General features: G+C 39.4%; 1 protein-coding gene across 4 annotated transcripts; it reads left to right on the top strand.

Annotated features, from left to right (window-relative positions):
- Positions 1-1,645: 1,645 nt before the first annotated feature.
- Positions 1,646-7,693, top strand: wu:fa25f02 (uncharacterized protein C11orf24 homolog). 4 transcript variants are annotated; one of them, XM_041071277.2, is made up of 2 exons: positions 1,646-1,806; positions 4,603-7,693. In XM_041071277.2, the coding sequence occupies exons 1-2, from the start codon at positions 1,751-1,753 to the stop codon at positions 5,291-5,293; spliced, it is 747 nt and encodes a 248-aa protein (XP_040927211.1). In that variant the 5' UTR covers positions 1,646-1,750; the 3' UTR covers positions 5,294-7,693. The 4 variants fall into 4 exon arrangements, with proteins under 4 accessions (XP_040927211.1, XP_040927210.1, XP_040927209.1 ...); XM_041071276.2 differs by having other exon boundaries at positions 4,500-7,693; XM_041071275.1 differs by having other exon boundaries at positions 1,804-1,904; positions 4,500-7,693.
- Positions 7,694-22,425: the final 14,732 nt, after the last annotated feature.

Raw genomic sequence — 22,425 nt, 5'->3', positions numbered from 1 at the left:
ATATGTGATAATAGAGCAGTACGTGATAAAGCAGCCGCAGGCAGTGCAGTGGCTTGCTCCACTTGAAGTAACACAGTGACTAATATTCTTTGCAGCCCAATCTGAAGGTCACACCTGAGGAGCAGGCGACGATAGACAACTTCAGCCCTGCGATGTCAAATATTGCTAAATTCGTATTATGTGGAGTTCTGTAGGCTCCTACGTAGTTATAGTGGGCATATAATAATAATCACAATCATAAAAAAACTCTGGCCAGTTGCTATTTTTGTCTGAGCTGACACGGATGTGTACGTGTTACTTCTAGACGCAGTGATGGCGCGATTCTGACGCACTTGTCCAAGTTTTGTTACTGCTAGGAAATACGTTAATAAATATATTATACATATTATATAGACAACTAATCCATATTTTAGTATAGATGCACATGTACAAGCAAGAAAATAAAGTAAAGCTTTAGTTGGAAATGACTCACCGCTGCAGTAATGTTGTTCTTGGCAGGTTTGGATGCGATATTGGCCACAGGGACGAGCTGCGTCTGCAGCGCGCGTCTGAGAAGCCTGGAGGCGACGGGCAAGGACATAGCGACGGTTCGGTTCTTCTGGACCACGACCACACGTTTGCCGTTAGTGCTGCTTTTCCTTTCACTATTCTCTGTACGTGCCACTAAACGCACACGCTCCGTGCGCGCGTCCGTGCGTGTGCCAGTAACTGAGTGAGAGAGGCGAGTTCTGGTTCCACCCGCCGACACACGCGAACGAACTCATGTAATTGGCTGTCTCACCTCCTCCCCTACAGATGATACCACGGGAAGCCGCTCATGCAACGAGCTGCCACCTGTTGCGTCACATCATAAAATGCGTCCAATCATTGAAGGAAGTGAACTCAACTTCAGTGAGCTTTGGCTTTGGTCTTTTTCCAGACCTACTAGATGCTTCATGGGACATCATACAGTGACACTGTTCAAAGACAAACACGTTACAGTAAATCTTGTTATAATTAAAAGCTGTTTTTATTTCGTCAGATATCACAGAGCTGCTTCTCTTCAATCTTTATCACTCATGAGTTATTTTTTCACTATAGCCTCTTTATTTATTAAACTGTAAACATTTTGTTTCAAAAAGTTTTGAACCAAACATTTTAACCTTGTTTCTGTTAATAAATGCACCTGTTCCCAAATGACCGACAATCCGCTATTTTTAAATGTTTTTTTAAATGCTGGAATAAAGCAAGATGTGTTCATCTAAACCCCATATTCTGTGGCGAATAATCCTGGTCAAAACAGTAGAGGATCAACATGACCGCGCAGTTGAAGCGGTGCTTCAGTCGCGTTGCTATGGTTCTAGCGAGCCACTAGGTGACGCTGTTAGGTAAACTGATGCATCGATTTAAATTTTCTTCGGTGCAATTAAAAGGAAAACGTCAAAGCTTCACGAGGCTGCTGGAATTAAATCAAACGCCTTAATGTATATTATCGGAAAAAATCACTACCAAATATTATTTCACATATTTTGAAAGCAAAATGTCAGTAATGCACTAATAATGAGCTGTCTTCAATTGTTTAACATTTTGATTGTCCTGCAAAAGATTTGTCATTTTTTATTTATTCATGCAGTCATTCGTTTAATAACGTCATTTTGCTGTATGCGTCCTCTTGTGGTCGCAGAGGGCAGAGTAGCCAAACACCGAGTTCACGCTGGGGCAATAAAGTCGACGAAGAAGAAGCTCGCCTCTGGAGTCAGGAAGTGTTTCGATGAGCTTGTCTGTTTTACGTCCACATCTACAGTGTGTAACATTAAGGGATTTGTGGTGAGTCTGCTACGGTATCAACGTGCATTGACGTGTACTGTCTTGTTTGCTGAGGGGGAAATGTGCGATCACGTTGGCCTCAACAAACATTAACAGCAGTAGGTTGTGTCGATCTGAGTCGTGTTACTGTGTGTTAGTTACAGTGGTAGCAGCGGTTTGGTTTGTGCACAACTTCAGCTTTGTTGATGCATGAGTGTGATTTTCAAGATTTGCGTTTGAACGTTAGCGTGTTGTTCGTCGTGTTTGTTCTATAGTTGAACACATTTTTCGCTCGTGGAATGAAACCCGACAAACGCACCGCGTCTCGGACAGTTATCATCATGATAACTCGTGTTTGAGAAAAGAGTTTGGTCTTTGTCTGATTTATTTATTCTCGTCACTGGGCTCCACGTCTCCACGGTGCCACAATGGAGCTCTGTTCTTAAGTTGATCGACGACGCTCCTTAAACATTTGGACTTTGACAGACGTCACTGTTTAATCCGGATTAATTTTACATACGTGACTTCTATAAATATTCTGCCAGATCAAGGCAGAAAAACGACGGTTAGGGCGATGGTTTCAGCCAGGTTCTTATGGAGTCAAACTAGGGTCACATTGGATCTGTGCGTGTCTAAACCAATCTGTGCGTGCGTAAGATTTGTACTTGTAGACTTAGTGGGGCTATACCATGCTTACACTTATGATTTAGGGAAAATTATGCAGAAATCCGGGCTAAATTCAGAAGTAAAATAACGTGACCATAATTTGCCTCCACGCTCTGATTGGCTAATGAACAAGGAAGTTGTCACAGTCCTTTGACGTGGCACAGCAGATCCTGAAAGCTCCACAAGCAGCAACAAGCTAGTCCACTGGCTAGTGATGGGTCCGGCAACACCGATGCGTCGGCGCCTGCGTCGAGCTCTTAGAGCAAAACACTGTGTCGGTGCGCGTATCGCGTTGGGAAACCACGTGACCGATACAGTTCCTGTATCAGTCACCGTCTGACGCGCCAGACTGTGTTTATAAGGAAGCGCATGTGTCGGGCTGCATCTGCCGAAAGGAATCCCTGAGCGTTTGCCGTTCATCGTCAAATTCATCTATAATTCATCTCATATCGGAAAATAAGGTGTATTTTTTATTTAATTTTATAATAAAGTGAAAGTGTATTCATAAAATAATTAATTAATTTTTAAAAGTTTTCACTTGATCTATCTGAATTCAGATTAATTTCAAAATGACTCTTAGTTTACTAATAACAGTATTTTATGCAGGTTAAATGTCACATTTGTTCGACAGCACTTTCCTATTTAAACAAAACCACCTCACAGTGTGTTGACCCCAGCAACACTTCTAGACCCCAGATTTAAATCACCCTGGTTCCTCCAAGTGCAATGAGGCCGTCAGTAGACTGCAGTCAGAACAGCAGCTGTCTACACCCACTTCAGGCATGTTATTCAGCATTATTTGTTTCTTGTTGTTTGGAAATGGTGTACTAAAATGGCAGTGTGTTGTTTCTAGATAACCTTGGGCAGGATCTCCTCATTGCAGTGGGCAGAGAGACCAAATTTGTTTAAAAAAAAACAAAAAAAAGGCATCTTTATTCACAACATGTTCACTTAGATTTTTACGTTATGATACATGTCCACTTTATCGACTGTATCTAAAAATATAAATTTTAAATGTAAATGAAGATGTGAAATAATACTATATAACATACAATAGCTTAAATTATATTATTGTATATATTAAGTCACAAAATCAGTGTCAGCTGAGTCTGTCAACTAGGTTGCCTGTAGGGAGTTTTAATGTCCAGCAGGTGTCAGTATTCAGTGACACAGTATCGGCACAGTATCAATACAGTTTTGCAATGTGTCGAAACGTTTCATGACGCCTCATCTACCCATCACTACTGATGGCTTTAATTATATTTAATGATCAGACAGACATGACGGCTCATATTCATGTGTATGAAGTGTGACGTTTTCTCGTGATTTGCGGAGGTGATGCAGTTGCGCAAACGTTAAACTGGTGTTTCTATCATACGTCAATGTAGCATGTTAGCCGACAGGTTATTAGCAGTGCCATGCTATGTTATGATGCAGCTGAAGTTAAGTTCTAGTAACGCTACCGTTGTGATTCTGTGTGATCGTTTATCAGACCATAACAAACACCTTTACTTTAACAATGCTTTTAAACAGCCTGATATGTATTGCAGTTGTTAGACAGGCTTGGATTTCAGTGCAGCATCTTGATGCTTCCCGCTGATCAACACCGTCTACAAGGAAACAGAAGCCTAGTGTTGCTGCTGAATCTCTCAAGATGTCACCGATACCAAAGCACAGCACACACAGATTGGTTTACGCACGCACAGATTGGTTTACGCCCACACACATCTTGTTATGCAGTCACAAATCTGATGTGACCCTAATTTGACTCCATAGGTTCTGTTTTAGAGTTTGAACAACTAATACAAAGTATAAAGTGTAATACGTCCCCCGAACGTTTCGGAACCAAGATTTACATTGAGAGATAAACCTTGCACAAGGAGAATTAATTGCAGAGGTGTAGTAGATTGAATTAGATTGAATTGATATTGATATTGTAATTCATTATAATTATAAAGTTGTGATCACTGCTGTCCAGACAGCGGATGCTGCCTTCTGTTTTTTATTTGTCTCCTTGACGGTGCCTGTTTTATGTTTGTGTTCTCTAGTGTCTACCATGTCCCTGTTCCACTCCATGTTCCAACTGAGTCCTTCAGTGTGTCTCTGCTTCCTCTGCCTGCTAGTGGTCCTCACTGATTCCTTCTCCTCCAGTGTATCGAGAGATGTTGTCGTTGCTGCCAAGAGTACACTTGAAGTAAACGCAGTCAACACCATAGTGGTGACGACCACAAGACCAGCCTCTACATCAAGCACAACAACAGCAACAGCAACAACGACGGCATCGACAACAACGACGGCATCGACGGCATCGACGACAACGACGGCATCGACGGCATCGACGGCATCGACGGCATCGACGGCATCGACGGCATCGACGACAACGACGGCATCGACGACAACGACGGCATCGACGACAACGACGGCATCGACGACAACGACGGCATCGACGACAACGACGGCATCGACGACAACGACGGCATCGACGACAACGACGGCATCGACGACAACGACGGCATCGACGACAACGACGGCATCGACATCGACGGCATCGACAACGACGGCAGCAGCAGCAGCAACGACAGAAACATCATCAGCTCCTACGAATCGCAGTGATTCAGCTGCTGCAGTAACCAGCATCCCAGTGATAGATGTAGCAGAGGACGCGCTGACCAGGCAGCTGCTGGACACGGCGTCTTTACTAGCTGTGCTGCTCTTTGGCCTGCTCTTCTTCCTGGTCACCGTATCCGTGTTTGTCACTCAGGCCTATGAGAGCTACAGAAGAAAGGATTACACCCAGGTGGACTACCTGATCAACGGAATGTATGCAGACTCAGGCGTGTAGAGGAGGAGGATGCACAGCACAATTGTGGACGTTGTCTTCTGTCCCCGAAGTTTGTAAGTCTTGATTGCCAAATGGTGCCGCTATGAGTTTACATGGTGATCCAGTTCTGGAGTTAAGGAGCAATACCTGTAAGATCAGAATCTGAACCCACTGACAGCAGACTCTAACCTGTTTACCATCATCATTTCACCAGTAGTCAGGACCTTTTTGTAGAGCTCAGCAGATCAGCTGAGCATTCACTTCCCGGATCCTGTGTTGTTTATTACTGAATGTAAATGTCTTTTGTTGTTTTGTTTTTTTCATCTCTGGTTTAAACAGTTGAAAATGCTTCGTGGTGAAGCATATTGATGAATTAATGAATAATAATGTGTTGGTTTGATTTTATTTGAGTGCAGCCCTCAAAGTGGTTTTATTTCCTCCTAAAGGACCAAATGAATCTATTTAAGTGAAAGACCATAGACAAAATTTAAAAGGACGACACAGATCAGTCTGACCATGATTGGCTGCTTACAGTCTCCAGTCGTAAATGTGGGTAAAACTACAAAAACAAAATGAAAGTTGTATGATTTAGCAGTTAAATAATCCTTTGATTGTATTTGTAATATAGCTTCATTTGGGGCAATGCTTCCATTGAGTAACTTCACATTATAAACCAAGGACCACAGCTTGGAAAACCTCTGTTCAGCTTAGATGTTAGATCAAATTCTCCTGCTGCTGAGATTTGTTCTGCTAGTTTTCCCTGGATTTGGCCTGTTTAGTCAGCAGGTTGCAGTGAGACCAGATCGTCAATGTAGTCAAATAATAGTCTGATTGACACAGGCATGAGAAGGAAGTGTTTACACACAGCAGCAGTTTTCTCCATTACAGCCTCAGTTGGGGACCGGCGCATGTCATCAGTCTTACACTAGTGCTTGCTTGAAAATGTTTTAATTATTACTTTGATTCTGGAAAAAACAGGCTGTTGCCAACCTGAACATTTGATTACTGGTGGCAGTGTTATCGTTTCTTTTTGTGTTGCTGATTTGCCTTAACTTGCACCTCAGGGAAGCAGAAGGAAGCTGGCAAGCGGAACTTTGTAAGCGCTCTCAAAACGTCCACACTCACCGACCGTGTCATCCTAATGCTGCTGCGTTTCCTGTCAATGGAGCAGCATCTGTTGTAGATGACTTGGCATCCGTCCTAGGTGCCGTAGCGTTTTGCAGCAGGCACCTATGCTGCTATTTAGGCTCACTGTTACTCATGTAAAGTGGTGGGTCTACATGAAAAGGATGAATGTCTGGGTCCGGCCGTCTCAGGTTTACCAGTGTAGCTTAGCCAGCTTAGCTTAGACACTTCATCACTCCTGGGATTCTTACACCCCCACCTTTTTCTTCAGATTTGAGCTACACTAATTGTGATGAAAGGGTGGGATTCAAACCAGAATTTACAGTGTCATGTGTCACAAACATTTTTGTAATATCTGAAAATTAGAATTACATTTCAGAGACTAGATCTGAAACAAGAGACCAGTCTCAGACGTCAGACCGGATTACTGTTGCCTTCTGTTCTTTTACTTTTTCCGAACAATTCCTGATTAATGTGACAATATTCTCTAAAGCACATTGTTTGATGAATCCAAGGGAAACCGAAAGCCATTATGAAAATCTAACTGGTTAGAGAATGTGAGCTGGATGGAACATGGAGCTTCATGGTGGATCTAAGTCATTTTATATTATTGTACTTTTGTAAAACTTCTTAAGGTTTAACATATAAGGCTTAAATTTATTTTTTGTTTCTAATTCTTGTTTCTAATTGTAGCAGCAAATTTTGGTTCCGTATTTTTATTTTACTTTTTTACCATTATAATATTTCCCTTGCTCCTTTTTGTTTTTGTTGCCTTGAGTTTTTATTTTCTTTATTAGTTTCAATCAGAAAACCAAGATCTTGATCCAGTTGGGAGAAACCGAACCTCTAGGAACAACAGCCTTGTCCTTTTGCTGCTTCATAATATTGACATGTCTTGTTTTGTTGTGATTGCTAATTAATTTTTATGGTCTGAAACCAAACCCACGTTGGATGTCCTTGCGATTAGTTTTTACAGATGATGCATTGTGATGGCCACATATTTAGATTACGATGCTTTGTCACATCACATTACATCATGGTATACTGACCCTAAAACTTTTTTGGCCTTCGTCAATTTGCCAAATTCAACTGTCCTGCATTAAATCACTCAAAGTGTTAATGAAAATGTTTTTGAAGAGCTGTTAAGGTTGTTGAGAAAAGCTCTGATGTGTCTGTGGTGCATTTGTCATGACTGATTGTCCAAAGACCAAAAGGAGCCTGTTATGTGCCAACTCAATATTGTACTAATGCACTTTGAAGATATTTTTACTTGCAGAAAATAAAAAATCAAAGCAACACATTGATGCTGTTCATTTAATACAAGCTTCTTGGAATGGAAGCGTGGTTAGACAGCTGCTTTCAGGAATCATGTATCTTTGGTGACTTTTTTTTTCTTTAAATAAAATTTTAAAAATGTTCCCCACAACGTAAGGCAGAAAGCAGGTTATGTGACATACCCAGGTAAGCTTGAGGGTATGTTAGTCATTAACCTCAGCTTTCGGTTCCAAAAACGGAAGTAACTTTCAGGGTATGTTTGTAACCAAAGCAACATGGTCTCTGAACATAACCTGCTCTGGAGCAGCTTACTGCGGGGGTTACCTCAACCACTGGTCACCTTTTATTTGTGGACAGAGCCAGCTCCTCAGATGGGGTGAGGGGAGGTGGTGGTGGCCCCCACATGTCTGACAAGCCTCTGCCTTCTTTCTATTAGCTAAATTAGAGAAAGAATATGTGTAACATCTTTAATACATAGATCATTAATTGTGTAATCAAATCTTACCTTTTTGTAGGATTTTGTGTTTCATTTTGACTTGGGACAGAGTTCCTCTTGCTCCAGAAGGATTACAACTTATTAAACAAGAACTGTTATCCAATATTATTCCAATCTCATGGAATTAATAGTACAGAATGATGTGGAAGTTATGTTTAATTTTCCATTACAATAAAAGAAAGGGACAACATAACTGTAATTAAGTGAACTCACGCATTTACTCTGTCAGTTATATTTTGCCAAGCCAACTCTTGTTCCTTCGCTGATGTAGCTGTGTTGCTTTTTCTAATAATAATCGGCTTAAATTCCTCCTGCACCAGCATTAAAACCTCCAACCGCCTCTGTGAAATATGCTGCCCTTTTATTTTTCACCTCAGATTTCCATGGTGACTTGTGAATTCGGTGATCCATTGACAATGTCTTTATATATACACCGTGCACGTGCGTTAACTCTGGGTTACCGACAGGAGGTAGATGAACCTAACTCTTATCTGGGGCCGTTTCAAGAAGACGTTTAACAAACTCTGAGTTTAAACTGAACTCTGAGTTGACTTACACTGAGTTTGCAAACCTGGGGCCCGTTTCAAGAAGGAGGTTTTGTGGAAACTCTGACATTGTTAACCCCGAAATAAGGAAAACTCAGAGTTTTCGGTTTCAGAAAGCGAGGTTACTTAAACCTGTAAAGCGGGGTAAATTTAAACCTGTTTCAAGAAGCAAGGTAATCGAAACTCAGAGTCAGTTACTATGGCAACTTACTCTGTGAACCTAACCTGGTCGCGAGCAGGTTTTATTCGGGAAACCCAGAGTTTCCTTCGGTCTCCGCCCCTTCTTAAAGTGAACCGTGTTTAAATACCTCATTTAATCTTTCAGTTCATTCATAGATTTAACCTGTTTCCTTTGCGTAGAAACCAAAATGCCACGTCTATTTCATCCTGTAGATGAGGAGGATGTATTAATTTGCAGGGCACTGAATTTACGCCACGAGACGATAATGAGGATATTAAGTTAATTTTCTGTCATGTCGCCTTGCATATTTATTTGAGCGGTACCGTTTCTCTCGAGACTCCATACATATATTAATAAATCTTATCCACCCATACTGTACATCAGACACATCACCCATCATGGCCATGCTCGTACATCCGAGCAGATTGTTGCGTTACGTTTTTTTGCAAACAGAAGTTTTCTTTATAACATTGGAGATGCTGAGCACATTAGTAAGGCCACTGTAATAGTTTGAAAGGTTGCCTCGCCGTTAAGAGCTTTCCTGCAAATCTTTGTTGTGTTGTTGAGAAACTCCTCAGAGCTATTAAAGAGGAGTTTCACAGGATTGGTATGTTGTATTTAATTTGTTTGAGTAAAGCTAATCTGAAAAATGATTAATCAGTTTATACCATTGTTGGGGGCCCTCATTCGTATAAACGGTTATTAACAGAATCAGTATTAAGGTCCCACATGCATTCCCCCCAGACAAAGGAAATTCTGCGGCCTGCATGTAATGTCTTCATCCCGATAGTAGTGAGTGAGAACAAAGAGATTTCAAATCTGAGCGCCAAAACCAGGCGCCAGGCTGGGGACCCATACCTGGCTCCCCCGCTGAGACGTTCGAACTCCCCGCTGATACAAGTGACAAATGGAGGAGGAACTTGGACGTCAGCCATCCTGATTGGACCAAACAATAGTTCGGGCGTGATCAAAAACACGGTTAGAAAAAGCCGCCGTGACCAAAGAGTCGCCCCTTGTTTTCTCTGACCCTTGTCCCTTCCCCACCTGGAGCTCCCTCTGCACCGGCACGCCTGAAGCCTCCACCGCAGCCAGCAGCTGAACTAACGGGGACGTCGTCACAGAGAACGGGCCTGATCACCCATCTACTCCCAGCCACACGGCAGGAAACCGCCAGCGTAACCGCCTCCCTCTCTCTCTTTCTCCCTCTCTAACGCACACACACACACACACACACACACACACACACACACACACACACACACACACACACACACACACACACACACCTCTAATCTCAGGTAACGCGCATACACACAAATTAAGATGTGATTTGTTGAGTTATTCAAGATAGTGTTAACACTGGAGTTAATACTAATTGTTTAATAAAGCGTTCATAATTTAACTGGTCGTTGTCTGTGATTATTTGTATATGGTTTTACAGCACTGGTGAATTAAGTCGGCTATGGTACGGAGCTCATCCTTCAACTTAAATACAATTGAGACTGTATTGGCTATTCCAAATTGGTTATTGGTCCCTGGAAACAGGGTGGTTCCCCGTAAATTAAGTGATATTAATTCAATTATTAATTATTAAATCAATAATAGTAGTGATGGGTCCGGTAACACCGATGCGTCGGCGCCTGCGTCGAGCTCTTAGAGCGAAACACTGTGTCGGTGCGCGTATCGCGTTGGGAAAGCACGTGACCGATACAGTTCCTGTATCAGTCACCGTCTGACGCGCCAGACTGTGTTTATAAGGAAGCGCATGTGTCGGGCTGCATCTGCCGAAAGGAATCCCTGAGCGTTTGCCGTTCATAGTCAAATTCGTCTATAATTCATCTCATATCGGAAAATAAGGTTTCTTTTATGATTTAATTTTATGATGAAGTGAAAGTGTAGTATTAAAATAATTAATTAATTTTAAAGTTTTCACTTAATCTATATGAATTCAGATTAATTTCCAAAGTGACTCTTTACTAATCATATTATTTTATGCAGGTTAAATTTCGTATTTGTTTGACAGAACTTTCCTATTTAAACAAAACCACCTCAGTGTGTTGACCCCAGCAACACTTCTAGACCCAATCAGAAGCCAATCAACCTAATGCACGTCTTTGGACTGTGGGAGGAAGCCGGAGAGAACCCACGCAAACACAGGGAGAACGTGCAAACTCCACACAGAAAGGCACCAGGGCCGCCTCCGGGAATCAAACCCAGAACCTTCTTGCTGTGAGGCGACAGTGCTACCTACCGCACCACCGTGCCGCCCTGTATCTAAAAATATAAATTTTAAATGTAAATGAAGATGTGAAATAATACTATATAACATACAATGACTTAAATTATATTATTGTATATATTAAGTCACAAAATCAGTGTCAGCTGAGTCTGTCAACTAGGTTGCCTGTAGGGAGTTTTAATGTCCAGCAGGTGTCAGTATTCAGTGACACCTCATCTACCCATCACTAAATAATAAGTGTTTCACTTATTAAACTATAGACATTTGTCATATAGTTATATATATATATAAGCTAATAACCAAATTTGTGAATCTAAATTATAGACATAATTGGTATCTCCACTCAGGAGCTATAAATCCAATTATTATAATTTGTGCTCCTCGCATATTCCCAACATAATTGGTACAAACCTGTGTGAAACTCAGCCTTTTTGAGACCAGGTGGTGTTGCTAATTCATTTACCAATGAATTGGGGTAGTTGGGGTAGTGTGAGGGTGGTGGTATTGGTAATTACCACCACCCTCACACTACCCCAACACCATCTTGCTGTGACCTTTGGAAATAAACTAATAAATTTACAGGTACACTGACTACTCTTTCTAATGGTCACTGTAACTGATACGTATCATTTTTTACTAGTAATGGGTAGCTTTACGAAGCATTGAAGCCTTTCATCAAGTTGGTTCACTCCAGCGCAAAGCTTCTTGAAGCTTAATTTGCTCTAGTAGGACATCTACTGGACGCAACGATATCAGTGGCATGAATTTGCGTGTAGCATTTTGCAGAAAGACTGTAAATTAAGCGGTCAGCAAAATAAATACTGTAAGTATGCAAAACATGTATGTTGTATGTTATACTGTATGTACAAATACACACACACACAAACTGGCATTATGGAAAATGATTATTTAGATATGATGAAAATGGAAATGATTATTTGGAGTGAGGTGAGGGGATGGACAATGATTGCGTTTTTGTAAGATTGAGGTATGGATTGTGGTTTAGGAGACACATCATTGTTTTTGTTTTATTTAAAAACGTCAGTTTCTTCACTGTGGCAGGTCTTAGACGATATATTTTTTTGACATTATTTCTTATGCTTTGGAATACAGCCACTCACAGGGTTTTGCTACCGCTAAAAGGGGATAGACATATTTCTGTTTCTCCCAGTGTTGGAGCCGGTGGCAAAATCCGAACCGCTTCCTGAATCAGTCACGTGGTACAGTTGGGCCGCAAGGCTTTGCCGCCCCTAAATGAAGTGAGCCTCTGTAGGTGCATGGTGGAAACACCGCCTCCTCTACTCGGTACACGCTTCGTAGCCTCGATGCGAACGTCACATCACTATTTTTTACACCACCAAGATCATATGTGATGCAGCACATATTATCACAAAACTGGAGGCCAAGTAGCCCAACTCTGGTCATGACTCACGAATATATCATGCGTCAACCCTAAGTAACAGGCTGCACTGTGGTAATTTCAGTATATGTATGTCCTATACACTTTCATGCATGCACTACACACTCACAGGAGCACTTCTATGCAGCACTAAAGTAATGTAAACTTTCTTCTAGGAGAGATTGACGGCTTTCTGCTGGAGATAGGGGTCACCCATGCGGTCCAAGTATAACATTATACTTATTATTAGGATGTAGTTTTTAACTTATAACTCTTTAACTGGTAACTGAAAATACAGAAGATTTAAAGTTAAATGACATAGTTCGTTGTTACTTTTACAGAATTGTACTGAGAATGTAAAGGACCCTCGTCACATTCTGCTGTCCCCTCCTGCTGTTCTTCCACACTCTGGGGCAGAGGGGAGATAATAATGTCAGTATACTTGGAGATCAATTTACATCCTTTGGGCTACGCAACACAAACATCGGAAATCATGTGGTGTATACACTGTATTAATATTACCTCTGTAGGCCCCTCTGTGGCAGAAAATGGTTTCATTATCCTCATAGTCCTATAAGGACGAACATTTGGTTAGAGTACACTTTCTAATACTACTTATTAGTAGAACACTTACAACAGCCTGGGCTCCTGTTCTGACAGGAGGATCCAAGAGGCTGATATTACCATCAGAATCTGTTAAGACCAACAAAGAATGTGCTTTAGAGAAGTATCTTATGTAAATATCAAATATATAGGTAGGCCTCTTACATTTTACAAATGCACTTGTATCCTGGGGAGTCAGGAATTCCTTCAGCCTCTGCTTTCCAGTGTTTTCTGTGTGAAAACATTATACCCATGTTAACAATGCTGCTGCACTGCTATACTCTGCATGCTATTTAGTTATTCAATATGTCAAATATTTGTAACATCAGGTAGTCTACACCCATGATATGATCCTGCCTTACCTGTTTGAATTATGTTTTTATATTTGATTTTAGCTGCTGCCACGTTCTTTTTATGCCCGCAGGATTGCAATTACATAGAATATGAAATGAAATTCTTATATTATTACATTAGTGTTGGACAACTTTCATATACGTAATTAGATTGATGCAATAATTGCTCCATAAAACGTATTGAATTATTGGAATATCATTACTTTACAACCACAACACTGCACTTTTAATTTATAAAAAGTATACAAAAAGTATTTTGTGCAATTACTGAAGTAACTCCTTAGATGAGTGAAGAATTAAGAACGATTCTATACTTTACAAGTGAAATATAACAACAATACTAACATTATTTAGTAATTACTTACTGTAATCATACACTGTATGATTAAAATGTAAACTCGCCACTGCAGCCGTGTCGCTTTATCTACGGAATATAGACTCGTAGTCGCTATATGCTTGTGCTATCATATCCATTCCCAAACCTCTTTGGTTGTCCTATTGCCATGGTGACTCGTAATGTCTTCACTCTATTGATCAGGTGCGCACGCTTAACTCGGAGTCAATCTACTTGGAGTTGATTAAACCAACTCTTCTCAGCTGTTCTGAAACCGAAAACTTCAGGTGTGTGTTTCAGAAAGCAGGGTTGATTAACCTTCTGCTAAACCCTGAACTCTGGGTTGATTAACCCAGAACCTGCTTACCTAGAGTGTGTCGGTTCCAAAATACCTGAGAAGAGTTAGGTTAATCTACCTCCTGTCAGTAACCCAGAGTTAACGCATGTGCACGGTGTACAGTATGTATAAAGACATTGTCAATGGATTGCCGAATTCATGAGTCATCATGGAAAACCAAAGCGGCAATAAAAGGGCAGCATATTTCACAGAGGCGGAGTTGGAGGTTTTGATGCTGGCGAAGGAGGAATTTAAGCCGATTATTATTAGAAAAAGCAATACAGCTGCATCAACGAAGGAAAGAGAGATAGCTTGGCAAAAAATAACTGACAGAGTAAATGCATGAGTTTATTTAATTACCGTTATCACCATTCACTGTTTATTTGTTGTAATCTTTATTAATTCACTACCATTCACTCAAATGGAAAATACTCTCTGACTTCTGGGTAAAATCACAGAGGGACAGGCATTTTTAAATTGTGACTGGCCACAATTTTCAATCCTCAAGCATAAAACGCACACCAGTTGCTCATTGCTCAACCTTTATAGGTTTGGCCTGTTAAGATGGGGTGGAAATCAGACTCAGAGTCTGTGGAGCACCGTCCCCATGACAACGGCGCAGCTGCAGCAGATAAGGGATTGAGTTTGTTAGCACTTTGATGAGTTCATTGCACTGTTGATTCCCCATAAGAGCAGTTGTAGACATTAGGCTTTTTTAAACTACCTGGTCTTTCATATAGTTGAGGGGGTGTTTTTATTTCAACATTACAGCATTCAACAATATATGCAAATTTAGAGCACAATGTATTGTGGGTGATGCACCATAACAGGAACTGGTGTTAATACAGTAGGAGTGACCTTTGCAATGAATAATGAACAATCTTTGCATTAGGCTCTTCATGTTTAAATATGAGACTAATCTTTATGTTTAATTAAAATATTTATATATATATATATTTAAGAATGTCAACCTTGTCAATGTTTTATTCAATTCTTTTTTTATTCACAGAATGTTAGTCCACTTGGACCTTCTCCTTATACAGAAGAAAAAACGATTGCTGCACATTTGGCTTAGGTTTAGACTATAGCAACATTCAATAAAATAATTACTGTAAGAGTCTTTCTTGACACACAAGAAGCAAGGCCCATCAACTGACTGCCCAGTTAATTCTTGTGCTTATATATAGGTAAAATCATTCATGTCTCATTCACTGCAGAAACTCAGGTTAGCCTGTGCAGGCAAAGAGACATTAAACAATAGTACATCTTGGTTCCCTCTCTTACCAGAAAGCACTAACCATTTTTTTCCCACGCCAAACAAATCACTGCTCGTTGATGGTCACTCCCACATACAATCCCCTCACTCATGGTGTACCACACAAAAAAGAACAACAACAAAAAGAACACATTACAACCATAAATGAACAAGATGCTAAATTAGTTTCACTAAAGGTATAACATTTTTTGAATCCTAACTTTAACTATAACACTACAAACACAAGAACGGGACTAACCGCCGTGGTCCACTACAATATGTTAAAATTGAAATTGCAATGGTTGATGCATGATTTTGTATTAAAATATTATCATTTGCTTCAGATTTACTGTTTTGGGACTGTTGCAACTCTCAAGTTGTAGTTTGAACCAATAAATATGTTATATTCACACACACACACACACACACACACACACACACACACACACACACACACACACACACACCTCTGTCCATGTGGAGACAGCTCTAACCGCCGTGGTCCACTATAATATGTTAAAATTGAAATTGCAATGGTTGATGCAAGTATTATTCTATTATGCATTATAATCATTTGCTTAGGTTTACACCTAAGCCTTTGTTTAATAAAATAAACATGTTAAAATGACTAAGCATTTTTTTCCATCTGGAGGAAACTCTTCAGCCAAGTCATCTTGCAGCTGTTATATCTCGTAGCTCAACGGTTTAAGTTCTCGACTCTGGAGGGGGTGATCGAGGTTTCATTCCCAGATAAATTGAGTTATATGCTTAATGTATCACTATATTGGTAATTTATATCATAGACAAAGAACTTTTAGAAAGTTTTCAGCTTTTATGAATGTGTTAGCCTAAGGTACATCCCTGCTTATTTATTTTGCACCGATTGTTTACTTAACAGATTTGCTTGGTTTCAGCAGCTGGTTGCACAGCCACCCCCCCTCCCGCATACACACCCTAAAGCAGAAACTTAACCTGTCCACCAACACAGCAACATCACACATATTTGGGATTAGCTAAAGAGACCATCAAATAAACCATAAATGAAGAAGAGTATCTATATTTTATATATACCCCTCTTGTTAAAGCAAAGCTGTCCTTCACAATATGCCATTCAGCGTAATATATGCTGCTTGTTAAACTGCTGGACAGAACAAAAAAAACCCTGAAACTTTCTTTTTTCTTTTCTTTTTTTTTGTTCTGTCCAGCAGTTTAACAAGCAGCATATCTAACCTTGGAGATTAATACTAATACCAATAATAGTGTTAAGGTATGTGCACATACTCATACAAACATATACATATCATATACATACACATATGCATTGTTATACATATCCCATACTACTTAATAATAGTCATGACATACAATACCAAAATTTCCATATTCACACATTATTGATATTGGTAGTGATAAGTATCAGTAATACTTACAGTTGGATTTGGAAAGTGTCCCACTACAAGGTTAGTAAAGCTGTAGCTTAACATCGTTCAACCAAAGGGTGAGGCAGACGTTGGTGCATGAACAATGCAACTTGTGGAAGCCAGGGTGATGTGAGGAGCTCGGCCACTACGCCGAAGAAGGATTTACAGCACTGTACTCATGTGTGAAATAGGTTTTATTGAAATCAAACTGCTTTTATTATATTCGTGCACATTCAGCTGTGCTGAATTCGTGCAACTTCTTCTTTGCAGATATGATAAACTATCCATTTAACTCATCGGGTAGTTTCAGTAATGTTCCAACTGATTATTTACAAATAGTTAATTAGAATATTTAACAGTTCAATAACGCATGTTTATGCGTTCAGTTCTTAATATAACTACATTGATATCCTTCAGATATATTGAGTTATAAATTCAATATATCAGCAACTTTCAGCCATATTATAAAAGAGTCATCTGTGACTAGTCATTCACACTGTTGTACACTTTAGCAATTAACCACACACAGTTTTTAAATAAAAGCACAAATTCAGATCTCCAGCTTTATATAGCAATATTTCTGCTTTCAACTGGTTTATTATGACTATATTACATGGCTATTTTACAATTTATAACTTAGGCACACACTTCCTCCATATCCTTTCGAAAGAAACCACCAATCCAAATCTTAACACTAATTGGCACATTTACTGCTTTTGACTGGTTAATTATAATTAGTTAATGAAACTATATTACTGTTTAGCAATACCCATGCTTCCCCCTAATGCTCCAACTTTTCCAAATTGAAAATTTAGTTACTTCCTCTGCAGGTATTGTTAGCTGTTTTAAATGTTTCCACAACATTTACCTATTCTTTCAGCGCTTGGATTCTATTTACCTATTTTGATACATTCAGCTATGTTTCATCAAATTTAGCAATCCTTTACATACTTCCTTCTTTTTAGCGTTATTTGAACTTTCCTTAATTTGAAATTCAACTGGTTTAGCTTCTTTTGATAATATTCAGCTCTATTTAAACAACGCCCAGTTCTGTTCAGATACATTCATCTATACTTTATGTGCTTATGCTACTTTCAGATATGTTAAATGTTTCAGCTATTTTTTGCAATTCTTCAGGAATACATTCAGCATGGAAGCATTCACTGTGCATTCTTCTATGGAAATGCTTTATCTAGTTTTGTTACCCCCTCCTCTTTTTTTGCAATGGAAAATTAAAAATAACTTCAACATTGTTTGTACTAATAATTTTATAGGTTTCTAATAATATTGGTAATATTCTTGTTAAATAAGGTGTAATCCTTCTGGAGCAAGAAGAACTCTGTCCCACGTCAAAATGAAACACAAAAACATCCTACAAAAAAGTAAGATTTGATTACACAATTACAGGATCTGCCCTGCGATGGACTGGCGATCTGTCCAGGGTATACCCCGCCTCTCGCCGATAGACAGCTGGGATAGGCTCCAGCACCCCAACGACCGAATGGATGGATGGATATATTAAACATGTTTTATTGTATTCTTTCTCTAATGTAGCTAATAGAAACAAGGCAGAGGCTCGTCAGGCATGTGGGGGGTCACCACCATCTCCCCTCCCCTCAGAGGAGCTGGCTCTGTCCCTAATTAAAGAGCGTCCAGTGGTTGAGGGCATTTCTGGGGGCACTTCATCACACACTACCTCCCACAACATGAGTAACTAATTTATATGATTGTTTTATGACTTTAAGTCAACTAATATCCCTGTCACTAGGACTCTTGAATCTGCTTAACAGTAGTATGTATGTAGGCTTGTTTTATTTTACTGCATATGCTGCATGCCTTCTACAATGTTGTAGTACTCTGACTTTATTTCACTTTCATCTTATGGGTAGCATTGTCTTGGAGTTACTGATGGGTTATTGGACCCTTCAGAAAGCACAATGTTTGTGACATGTGTAAGTACCTTTTAGTTATTTGTTTTATCGCCAGGTAAAGTATATATATATATACTATATATATACTTTATATATAGTATATATTTATAGTATAGTGTATATATATATATATATATATATATATATATATATATATATATATATATATATATATATATAGTAAATACTTGCATATTTGCCAGCAAAGGAGCTGTATAAGGTCCATCTTCCACAATAAATCAAAAAGAATGACTTGGAGATGGACCTTATACTGCTCAAAATAGAGGAGAAGAGACTGGCCATCAAAGTTAGTACCAAGTACCAAGTTAGTGGACCAGTAATGAGTTTAATTGCCTTTAAACTCAAATATTCGGGACAGGAAATAATAGTTACCTGCACATTGATACTGTGATATGACTTCCTATTAACATAGTCTCCCTCATTGACTGATGCACCCAATCACGTTTGGAAACCCTGAAATGGAAATAAAGTAATACGGAAAGTGTGTGTGTGCAGTACGTCCGAGGTATACGTAATAAAATATGTGTCATAGATTATCGTTGAAAGGATAAACCTGCCACTCTGTGGAATTCATCTTTAATGACACGCAGAGGTTTGTGGCCAGGGAACTGTACAAAAGTGTGCAGGAACCGTTTCAGTGCCAGACACACGGTACGAACGGCTCTACACACCGTTGCCATTCCCACACGCTCTGCATCGCCTAAATTATACAAAACTGTACTGATGCAAAAGAAAGAACAGCTACGCACAGAATGCTTTCTGTGGTAAGCGCAGCACGCGGTTTGTTAAGTGTGAAATGAAAGCTCTCTAAAGGTTTGTTAAATAAATTAAGGATTCTTTAGAGAAACAATAAAGCTCCTTCAAATAATCATCAGAATATGAAAAAACATTGATACGTGGCTTTATGACCCTCTCACGGTGGAAGAATTCTCTAATAAGCTGCGCATCCACGTCCACAGGCTTGTCGTCAAACGGACACGCCCTGCTCAGTAACCTCCGAAACGAACTTACCCCGAAAAATAACCTGCTCCGGAGCAGGTTATGTTCAGAGAGTAAGTTGCTATGGTTACATACATACCCTGAATTCTGTTTTTGGAACAGAAAGCTGAGCTTAATCACTAACTTACCCTCAAACTTACCTGGGTATGTCACAAAACCCGCTTTCTGGAACACACCCCTGGTGTGTTCTCTTGTCTTGCTGATGGTGTTAGGGGCTGCCATGCCCCCCTATATATTATAACAATATAACATAATAGTAATTTAATTGAAATATAGCGAGTCCTATTTACATCTGTTCGCTTCCACACGTCACTGGATGAAGAGTAATTACATGTCCCACTGTCTTCGTGCTCAAACAAAGGTGAACTATTTAATGGTATCAGTGAAGAATATATCTACAAGTATGAATGAACAGTAGGAGCTGAAGATTTTTTGAGCATTCCGTATTCATCTTGAATGAAAGGAAATATTGAAAAACACAAGCACGTGTCCTGAACCATGGCTTCATATAATAACATGGTGAGTATATTGACGTCTTTTGGCGGTGAATTCGTCCTGGCATCAGCACATAATCACAAGGAACAAGAAGGTCCCCTTGGGGTACCCCCAGGATCGAACCATAGTCGTAAATGTGTTTGGCTCCGTAAACAAAGGGAGCACGCTTCTTAAACAACAAGCTTGTTCTGCCTCTCTGGCTACTGACCATCCAACATAAGCTGCAAATTTCATTAATGACTTTACAATGGTCATTAATTCCTCATTTAGGAGGAGGCAAAATGCCAGGGCAGACGAAAAGGTTAATAGGACTTTAACTTATTAACAAACAGGTCTCGATAAAAAAAAACCAATGCAATTAAAAACTTATTTTCACTAATTTTCTCTAGACATGCTTTCACACATTCTCAGAAATTGAGGCAGTTTCCCAATTTTAGTTTCAATTTAGAATATAAATGAATACAGTTAATGAAACTGTGTTTACAAACAAACTGAGTGAGATTGAGGTGATGAATGTACAGTAATGAAATAAACTCCAAAATGTTTGGTCCAAAATGTAAAATGTTCAAGCAGCTGATGTTAAGCATTGACCATAATGAAATAATCACAAAAAAATGAGTACATACTTATAAATCATAATTTGTTATTAGTGTTACCATCAAGAAGCAGCAGCAGCCTTAAGTTTAAAACGTGACTCCCAGTTTGTAAGAACTGACTAAATTGTCCTCACTTCATAGGGAAATATGTTTGTTTCTCACTGATATGTAACACACACAAACACGTACACCTACTGTAGCACATTATCTAGAACAAGGGGGAGGTAATAAAAACCCAGCATTCATCTGCTGCTTTGATGGAGCTATACGTCTGTAAACCTTTGATCTGAAATCAAATGAATTGAATTGGATTCTGACAATGGTTCTCTACTTGCTCAGAGCTGTCAGAGTGAATATTCACTTTGGTTACTGAAGCGGACAAATGACACCTTTTAAAGCTGTGATGTGTGTCTGTGTGTTACATTTATGTGTGGCAACAGTTTTATAAAGTGCAAATTCCTTTTTTATAGTCAAGGCCTTGAGAATATTGTTTTCGCTTCATTAACTCTGTATGTGAGAACACGTGTATGTGGAGGACGGAACATGTCTGTGTGTATACGAGAGTTTCATTACTATAAAGTTTTATTGTGTGAAAGAAACCTGCTACTGTAGCTGTACATGTTTGCTAAGAAATTGTTTGGCTGGTTTGCCTTTGCCAACATAATTAGGGAAGTAAAATCTAGCACAGTACACTGTGATGGTACGTGGACCTGGCTTCTCATATAGAGAAGACTGAAACATATTAAGTAACATTTTAAACCAATTTAACTCAGACATTTCCCAGACAATTAAATGTGATTTAAAAAAAAGGTAAAAAGGTATATTAGGAGGAATCTGTTTTTTATGTGCAAGGTTGAACATTGTCCAGTTCAAACGTCTTCACGGATACCTGAGAGGGGTGAAATTGAGATCTGTATTATTTATTTGTTTGTTTGTTTCATTCCTTCTGTTTAACTAATCTGAGGCTCTGTTTTCCTGCTGGTCTAATTCATGGAAGCCCATCTGTAATCTTCCCTTGTGCTTTTCTGCTTTATTAGGTTGTGTCCACTTTATTCCAGGCTCTTGGTGTGAGCAGTGATTTTGTTTGGGCTGTTTATGTTTATCAGTTGATGCACTGTTAACTGGTTCCAGATGTGGATGATAATATTCTTTGCAACTAAACATTCCACCATCAACCTTAATGAATTATCACGCACATTAATATACTGGTATCAAAAATATTTCTTAAGATGAACCTGTGACTTATTCTGCATGACTGGTATTCTGCATCAATGTGTGTAAAGCTGTTTTGCTAATAACTAGTGTGTCTCACCTTTGTAAACCCTTAAAGACATGGATTTTAGGCAAAATACATGGTTGTTTCTTCAGGAAGAGAGAACATTGGAGATAGATGGACAATGGAGAAGAATTAAAAGATGAATCAGATCAAATAACTATAATTAGGTTTGCACTAATTCAAAGGAAAATGTAATACAGGAGGAACCTAAAACAAAAGAAGAAAAATAAGAAGGAAAAACATCAGGTGTAAGGTTTTGATGGGGTGTGTAT

The sequence above is a fragment of the Betta splendens genome, chromosome 6 (assembly GCF_900634795.4).
Source record: "Betta splendens chromosome 6, fBetSpl5.4, whole genome shotgun sequence".
NCBI classification, from domain to species: Eukaryota; Metazoa; Chordata; class Actinopteri; order Anabantiformes; family Osphronemidae; genus Betta; species Betta splendens.
The sequence above is the reverse complement of the archived record's forward strand: the minus strand, read 5'-3'. Positions and strand labels throughout refer to the sequence as shown.